General features: G+C 49.9%; 1 protein-coding gene across 2 annotated transcripts; it reads left to right on the plus strand.

Moving 5' to 3' along the window:
- Positions 1-948: 948 nt before the first annotated feature.
- On the plus strand, positions 949-7,378 carry LOC142912563 (E3 ubiquitin-protein ligase CCNB1IP1-like). Of its 2 annotated transcripts, none has more exons than XM_076060682.1 (3): positions 949-1,305; positions 2,141-2,480; positions 3,056-7,378. In XM_076060682.1, exons 1-3 carry the CDS (start codon positions 1,009-1,011, stop codon positions 3,268-3,270), a joined length of 852 nt encoding a protein of 283 aa, XP_075916797.1. In that variant the 5' UTR covers positions 949-1,008; the 3' UTR covers positions 3,271-7,378. The 2 variants fall into 2 exon arrangements, with proteins under 2 accessions (XP_075916797.1, XP_075916798.1); XM_076060683.1 differs by having other exon boundaries at positions 2,141-2,470; positions 3,056-3,203.
- The last annotated feature ends 1,361 nt before the right edge of the window (positions 7,379-8,739 follow it).

Here is an 8,739-nt window from a genome sequence, read left to right on the forward strand (position 1 = left end):
GAAGGTTACGACAGCACGCTAAGCCAGCCAGCCACTGACAGGCTCACTCACCCACTAATTCACTTGCACCCACTCACCAAACTGCAAGCACAACAAGACACTCACTGAGCCAACCAGCCACTGACTAGTTCACTCACCCACGAACGCATCCACCTACCCACTCACCACATTGCAGGTCACGACAGCACACTAAAGCCAGTCGGCCACTCACAGGCTCACTCACCCACTAACTCACCCACCCACTCACCAAACTGCAGGCACAACAAGACACTCACTGAACCAGTCAGCCACTGACAAGTTCACTCACCCAGAAACCCATCCACTCACCCCACCACCCTGCAGGTCACAACACACTCACCCTCGCAGAGGTTTTTGGGCAAGCGTTGCGCACGTTCAGATGCGCTTCTGCGTCCGTCTGGAACCATTTTCCTTCTGCTATTAGGAATCCACTGAAACTGTGCATTTTAAAATCATCTTGATTGAAAACTAATTTCTTTTGCACTGGTCTTTGTGTTTAGTTTCTTGTCCTCTACCCGTACCTCCGATTAGCACGGTTCGCTCTGTACGGTGTGAAATAAGTTCAACGTGCATACACCCAGCCCATCAGCCACTTACAATTTCGCTCACTCACCCACAAACTCATCCACCCACTCACCAAACCGCAGGTCAGAACACTCCCCCTGCTCAGCAATTTATCCTCTAAAACCGTCGCTCTCCCAACTGAATTCTGTTTGCTTCGCCATCGTACTTTACCTCACTTGCTTCCGTCATTACGCTGACCAAGATCTCTCGCCGCCCTTAACGAACGAGACCGCACCCCGGTGCTCTCTCTGGAGCTCTCAGCCGGTCAATAAACGGCAGGAGCTCGCAAAAAAAAAACGCGAACGCATTTCGCGCACTCCATGCTAAACGTGTTTCACCCGCGATTCGTTTCCCTCAACCAGAACGGCGGCGACTGGAACAGAAGAACTGGCGGCCCCCCGGGGCCAGTGGTCAGGCGGGGAGGAAATGTCGGCGCACGAAGAAATTCTGGTGTGCAACTTGAGGAAGTGCCGGCGCATTGTTGGCGACTTCGCCTGGGTCACCTCCTGCTCGCACCTCTTTTGCGACGAGGACGGCGAACGCGAGTTCAAGATGGGGGCGGTCGCCTGCCCGGCGTGCGGCGCCTTGCCGCGCGGCAGCCTGGACGTGGTGCGGGTCTGCTTGAACCCCCCCGAGGAGCACAAGTCCATGGTGCTGGCGGGCCTAGGGCCGGACGTCATCCAGGAGATATGTTCGCGGGCGCTTTCATTCTGGATCTTTCAGGTATCGGCGACGGATCGGTGACTTTTTAAAAATAAAAATTATTTTTAAAAAGTAACAAACTGAAATGTTTTATATTTTAGCGGATAAAGTCCCACTGAGCTACGTAACCTCTTTTTTTTGCAGAAGCGACCTGGCCATCACGAATGATAGCCCAACCCAAGCGGCTGTTATCATCACGTGGAAATTTACAGCAGTCAAATACTCTAAAACGCGTTAGATGTTGTTTCTAAACATTGGGAGGGAAAAACCAGAGGACCTGGAGAAAATCCACACGGCCACTGGGAGAACGTGCAAACTCCAAACATAAGTAGTGACTAACTCGGAGACAAAAAGACTTGGAGGCACTTCTTTATTTAGCGAGCACCATTGGAATGACGCAGTTAATATTTAGTCCGTCTATTATCGGTGGCACTACTTAGAACATGTACAGCGTTTAAGATGTCACTCTTGAATTAATTTGCGTGATTTATGAATATTTTTCTTCTGGGTTCTTTCAGCAAAGTCACGTAGAATGGAGATAAAATAATAAAAATAATAACAGAATTTATTCTGTTATTATTTTTATTTTTTTATTATTACAGAATAAATTCTGTTATTATTTTATCTCCATTCTACGTGACCTTACCGAAAGAACCCAGAAGATGAATCCCTGCAGTCACGAAAGCTTTAAATCGAAAATTATGAATATTTGTTTTCATTCTTTCGATATTTTTTTGGAGCTTCGTCGTTCCCAGAGGCATGATTAACCGAGTTATTCTTCTACACGTAAGTCCCCTTGCGCGTACGGCTCTTTAACCGATTAAAAATACATTCCATCAAATTTTCCATCTCGCAGATGCACCAGGAGAGACTGTATCAGGAACACTTGGCCGCGAAATCAAAGAGGCTCAGGGTGCAGTCTGAGGACCGCTTCAAGCAGGAGATCCAGAACAAGGTCACGGAGGTCGCCACTCTGAAGCGGCAGTTCTCGCTTGCCAAGAGCGAGCTGGCCAAGTTCAAGAAGAGGTACAACGAGGCTGCCGAGAAACTGCTGGAGAGGGACCGGGAGCAGAAGAAACTGCAGGTCTCGTACGATCGCCTCCGCCTGCGATCCTACGCTATCGACGAGGGGAGACGCGCGGAGGAGGAGGAGGCTCCGAACGGCGCGGCGTCCTCGCCGTTCATAGTGAGATTCGGTAGGGCCGTTTGAACTTTAGTAATAGGTTTTTACCCTTTTAGCTGGCACAAAAACTGATACCTTTATTCAAGGCATCATGTTTGCAATAACCACAACACAAGCAGTCAAAATGCAAACAAAAAAGAGACAACTCTGATAATAATATTGGCAGTGTCCTTGAATTTGATTGGTCCACACCCGAGACGGCTTTTCTTAGAGCCTAGTCTCCACTGGTGTTGGACCAGAAGACGCCAAAAGGCGTACAACTCAAAAACAGCGCACCATCAGGGAGTATTGAGGGCTCGGGGTAAGCCTTTACATTATGAGACCTCCTCTGCCAGTAACAAGATATAGGAATAGGTTTTTACCCTTTTGGCTGGCACAACAAAAACTGACACCTTTATACAAGGGATCATGTTTGCAATAACCACAACACAAGCAGTCAAAAATGCAAACGAAAAGAAACAACTCTGATAATGATATGTTTGAACTTTGTTAGGAACCGACCAAGCAGGGAAAATGGGGATAGGTTCATACGGTGACGTTTTGTACGTAATGTCATTTTTTCCCCCACCCCCCCCCCCCCCCTGGTAGCAGCGACGTCGACCCCGCGAACGTCGCAAGGCGCGGAGGGAAACGCGTGGAGCTGGATGATGACGACGCCTCCGCGCTGCCGCCCCGGGGAGACGGAGTTTGCGCCGAGGCCGTTGTTTTTCAACGGCAGCCCCCCGGGCAGGTCGCCGCAATCCGACGGCTTCCTCCGCTTCCCCTTCCCCGCCAAAGCCGCGGTGACCGGAGCCAGGAAGTGACCTCGCCCCGGTAACAACACGAGAGTCCTTCCCTTCGCGCCCGCCTCCCCGCCCTCCAATGCGGTCGCAAGGGGTTCCCCAAAAAAAAAACTCGTGTGAAAAAAAATGACGCAGAAAGGACCTCGCCCACTGGCCTCACCGCGCATCAGATTCCTGTGGTCTTAACGCTGCCCGCAGGTCATCTGCCTACTCCCTGCGGCGCTTGGCAGGAGCCTCTCGTCGTTACCGCCAGTCGATTGCCTCCTGAGTGCAAACGGAATTCGAATCGGAAATATTTATTTACGCTGGAGGTAGGAATCCGACAAGCTGTGAAGCTCTTTTCCCACAGACTTGTGGTCGGGGGCACCGGGGTAAAAACGTTACAGCGACAAACAAATACAAAAAACCCCACGTCGTGCACAAGCGTCACGGGGTCCACGTGTGCGAGCGCGTGGCTCGTCGCCCCCGTCAGTTGTGTTCGGAGAGCCGCTCGCTGGAGATTTTCACGCACGACGACGATAACGCCGCGTCATTGAGCTATCGTTTGTGATGGCCGGGTCGCTTATGAAAATAGCTGCGTAGGTCGGTGGGTCCTCGCCTGGTAAAATGAAAAAAAATTTGTTGAGTTTAGTTTCAATTCGTTACTACTTTAGCGCACACCAATTGTGTTCTGGGAGAGCAAACCCACAACGTTGACAGTGGAGTTTGACGTCCCGCTTGGTGATCACCACCAGCGGCAGTAACTAAACGACCGCACTCCGTTCAAGTGACAAACGTCTCCCATTGGCCGTGCCGGGTGGGGCTCACAGGGTTACGTCACTTTCACATCCATCAGAAACTTTTGTTTATACTGGAGGAATCCGTGCAGCCCTACAGGAGGTTGTAGGTGCGATCCCAATTCTGACAGCTGCTGCCGTATATTTGGAGCTTGCGTCTCTCTCACTCTCTCATCATCATCATCACCACAGTGGCTATGAGATGTTACCTCGCCCGGTCTACAGGAGGTCGTGGGTTCGATCCCGACTCTGACAGCTGCTGCTATAAACCGTGGCCGATGAGCGACCGCTTTCGATCCCGCCGCTTTGCGTGCTGGAGAGTAAACCCACGACATTTACCGCTTGAGCACCGTGAATTTTTTTCCGGCGGGTAGGTTGCCGGGTGTCGTCGTTGGTAGGAGGTTATGGGGCAGACCCAGGTGCCAGGAGTCCACTGACTGAAATGAATGGCCGATGCACCACCTGTGCCCTGTACTGTGCCAACCTGCTGTGCTTCAGCCACCCGGCGCTCTGCACGTTGTTGCTGGAGGGCAGCTGCCTCCAACTGCCCATCAGCAGCATTCACGAGCCTCCTCCAATTAGGCCGATCTAGACACCACTGGTACCAGTCCACTCAGCTCCACATCCTCTTGTACCACATCACTCCATCTCTTCTCTAGCTCGTGCCGTGCTCGTTTAGCCCCCTCTATCTGGCCGAACAAAAGCTGTTTAGGCATGTGGGCTACATGACCCAACTAATGCAACCTTGCCTGCCAGAGGAGCTCACCGATGGGATTTTGTCCAGATCTTTCAAAGATCTGTGAGCTCCTCACACAATCCAGCCTGGTTAAACCTAGGATGGATCGTAGGCAGGCCAGCCTAAATGTTTCTAACCAGGGAAGATTTTCCTTTAGGGGGGTTTACATTTTGCAAGCGTAGAGAAGGGAGGGCATGACTGGCCGAGAAGATCGAAGCTTCATAGGGAGTGACAGACCAGGTAGCTTTACGCAACTGATGGAAAGTTAATGCCGCTTGACTGACTCGGAATGAGACCTCTGTTGTCAAACCGGAGCTGGTCATGAGCACACTGCCCAGGTATGGAAAACTCTTCACTCTCTCCACAAATACAAAGATCCCCCATATAGCCTTAACAGGCCGGCATGGCACATGAAGGGGTGAGTGGCAAGCACAATGCCACGTCAGAATTGGGTATTACAGATAGGTAGCCTGCCGCCAACAAAAGAAAAGCTCCAGCAGAATTGCTTCATTATTTAGTTCTATCCATGGCTGGGTGAGCACGTCCCTACTTATCAAGCATTGTGCTCACCATTGTACCGAGTCACTTAAACGCAGGCGAGCTGCTGTTTCTGTACTGCATGAAAGTGACGTGGCATGTTATCGTGAAACACCTCTATAGGCTTATCTTCCAAAGCCTCCAATTGGTGTGCAAGCTTTAACCCACATTACATCGCCAATACTGACTAAAATAGCGCCTTCATCTACTGGCAGAAATTTAGTAACACGCTTTTCAACATGATTACAAATCAGAACCTCTGAGTGCGTGTGATCCAGCCACCGTTTAACGCACTAAAACATCACCTATTGATAATACTCATGTTTAGTTTCATATCGCGTCATCATTCAATGCAAATTGCATCTCACCATCGCTGAGGAACCTCAGGCATACAGGCTGTGAGCCAACACCAACAATTAGCCAAGCTCTGCAGTCCTCTGCAAATTAAGTTAATGAGTGTTGATACCTCCAATTAGCACAATTGGCTCCGTACCGTGCAAAAGAAGTTCAACATTCACGCATACAGAAGGGACCTACAATATTTAGTCTGCACTTTGCTGAACTGCCTTCTTCCGGCGTGCCGGGGAGTGGCACTTCCTCGACGTCCATGGGAAGGGATTTTCGCAAAACGTGTGCGGTCCAGCCACCCTCACTGCCTCTGCGGTGCTGGATTAGAGGCTACGTACAGCATAGCCATAACCACCAAGCTATCTGTGATCCCCGAGATGCCTTTGTCCGTCTCCAAATTACACGCACTTTGCCCGTCTTAATGCAACGGACGCCACAAATACGGACTTTGAAATATCGAATCTCACGAATGAGAATGCTTACCTACCCTGCTTGGTAGGTTAGCACAGGGGTCCCCAACCCCCTGTTAGGAACCGGGCCGCACAGCAGCAGGAGGTGAGCAGTGAGTCCGCGTGTGGCCCGCCCCATTATTTTATTATTTACCACTTCCGTCCGCGCCTCTTTCCCGCACTGCGCACTTGTCTCAGTCACAGTGTTGGTATAAAGCCCACAAGCTCTAACCCCTAGTAGCCACAATGAGTAAGCCCACAAGCTCTAACCCCTAGTAACCACAATGAGTAAGCCCACAAGCTCTAACCCCCTAGTAGCCACAAGGAGTAAGCCCACAAGCTCTAACCCCTAGTAGCCACAATGAGTAAGCCCACAAGCTCTAACCCCTAGTAGCCACAATGAGTAAGCCCACAAGCTCTAACCCCCTAGTAGCCACAAGGAGTAAGCCCACAAGCTCTAACCCCTAGTAGCCACAATGAGTAAGCCCACAAGCTCTAACCCCTAGTAGCCACAATGAGTAAGCCCACAAGCTCTAACCCCTAGTAGCCACAATGAGTAAGCCCACAAGCTCTAACCCCCTAGTAGCCACAATGAGTAAGCCCACAAGCTCTAACCCCTAGTAGCCACAATGAGTAAGCCCACAAGCTCTAACCCCTAGTAGCCACAATGTGTAATAAACAAACGTCGCTGGAGAGCTTCTTTGAAAAGGGGGAAAGACCCAATGATGACCCCCCCCCCCTCCCCCGGTCCGTGAAAAAAATTGTCTTCCACGAAACCGGTCCCTGGTGCCAAAAAGGTTGGGGGCCGCTGGGTTAGCACATTCCAAATGTAGCGTAATAGCGCCGTCTGCTGACTGAAAGTGATAAATACAGTGTACGGCAGTACACACGTCAGCAGGCGACAGTACACATGGGGGGAAGACCACTAGGACAGAGTTCATGGTGGGGTCCATCTGGAAGCCCTGGGAACTGCTCTTAGCTTCCAGAAGGGGGGGCGTGGCCAGGACGGAGCCAGGCCACGGCGGGGGGATAAGAGGGAGCCCCGGGCGAGAGCTCGGGGCTGTCGCCGGAAGCGGCTTCCCTCGCCGTGCTGTCGTCTCGCCACCATCGTCACAGCCGTCTTCACCATCGCCGGACGCCACTAGCTAAGACAGCCTGCCAACTGTTCTAGCTAGACAGTGGCGCTGACGATAGACGGTTCTGTTTGCGATATATACACAGTGTACACCCACGTAGGGTGCGTGTGGTCCCCATTGTGTGTGGAATAAAGGTGGCTGCAATTACTACTGTCTCCGAACTGCGTCACTACACTTTTAAAATTGGGCTGAAGTGGTCGATAAAAAATCCAAAAGCAAATATTTGGTGATACTGCATTGGCAGTGGTGCACAATCACTTGTTGCTTGTGAATATTGCAAGCTGTGGTTAAAATGAACTAGCTTCACAAATAACTATTTACACACAGCAGCATTAGAAGTGTAATTTATTGCCATGCAGTTTTCACATTCTGGATATCATCTGCAAGTTGGCTTAATTGAGAAAAAAATCAACCTCTCATAAAAATTGAGCTTCGTTCAAATGAAAAAAAAATACCAACATTTCAAGAATAACAAGTCCAGCATATATCTTTAACTTTCAGATTAGAAGACAACTCCATCTCACCAGTGAAGATGCAACAACTTAAATTACGTATACATGGGATCAAATAAATGTCCTTAATTTAACCATAACAGCCACGTGATGCAATGGGAACTAGGAACGACGCCAACTCTGTTTAAACAAGACAGTAGATTGTATTGTTGGGGCAATGTCACAGCTCAAATGTAAATAAACTTAACTGACAAACAGGACACTAGACTCGCGTATTATTATTATTATACCAGTGGTTCTTAACCTGGGTTCGATCGAACCCCAGGGGTTCGGTGAGTCGATCTCAGGGGTTCGGCAGAGCCCCCGCCACGGAGGTCCGGACACACTTGAATTATTGTGTAAATTTGTGATGACACACACGGCCCGCTTGGCCATCACTGGCTGCAGATGATCATGCTACACTGCTTGGCCAATCAGCGCTGCGGGGAATTTAGTGCGTACTCAGTAGTCAACGTGTGACTGTTGTTGTCGTACGTCGTGTGATTTCTTTAATATTTTATCCATACTAACTATGTCGGGTAAAAGAAGAAAGTGGTCGGACGAATATGTACAACATGGATTCTCATGTATCACGGAACGTGATGGGAGTGAGCGTCCTATCTGCATGATTTGCAACGCCAAGTTGAGCAACTCTAGTCTTGCACCGGCAAAACTAAAGGAACACTTCTTGAAGCTGCATGGAGACGGGGAATACAAGAACACAACACTTGCTGAATTCAGGGTGAAGAGAGCCAGATTCGATGAAAGGGCCACTCTGCCTGCTCTTGGATTTGTACCTGTTAACAAACCGATCCTGACAGCATTGTACGAAGTTGCTTACCTGATCGCAAAGCAGGGCAAGCCACACACCATTGGTGAAACACTTGTGAAACCAGCTGCATTAAAGATGGCGAATCTGATACTCGGAACAGCGGCCGAAGGTAAATTATCCCAAATTCCCCTTTCAAATGACACCGTCAGTGACAGAATAGAAGACATGAGTAAAGACATCTTGGC

The sequence above is a fragment of the Petromyzon marinus genome, unplaced genomic scaffold, assembly GCF_048934315.1.
Source record: "Petromyzon marinus isolate PM22_M1 ecotype Great Lakes invasive population unplaced genomic scaffold, UKy_Petmar_22M1.pri1.0 PM_G_Scaffold_21, whole genome shotgun sequence".
Classification (NCBI taxonomy): Eukaryota; Metazoa; Chordata; class Hyperoartia; order Petromyzontiformes; family Petromyzontidae; genus Petromyzon; species Petromyzon marinus.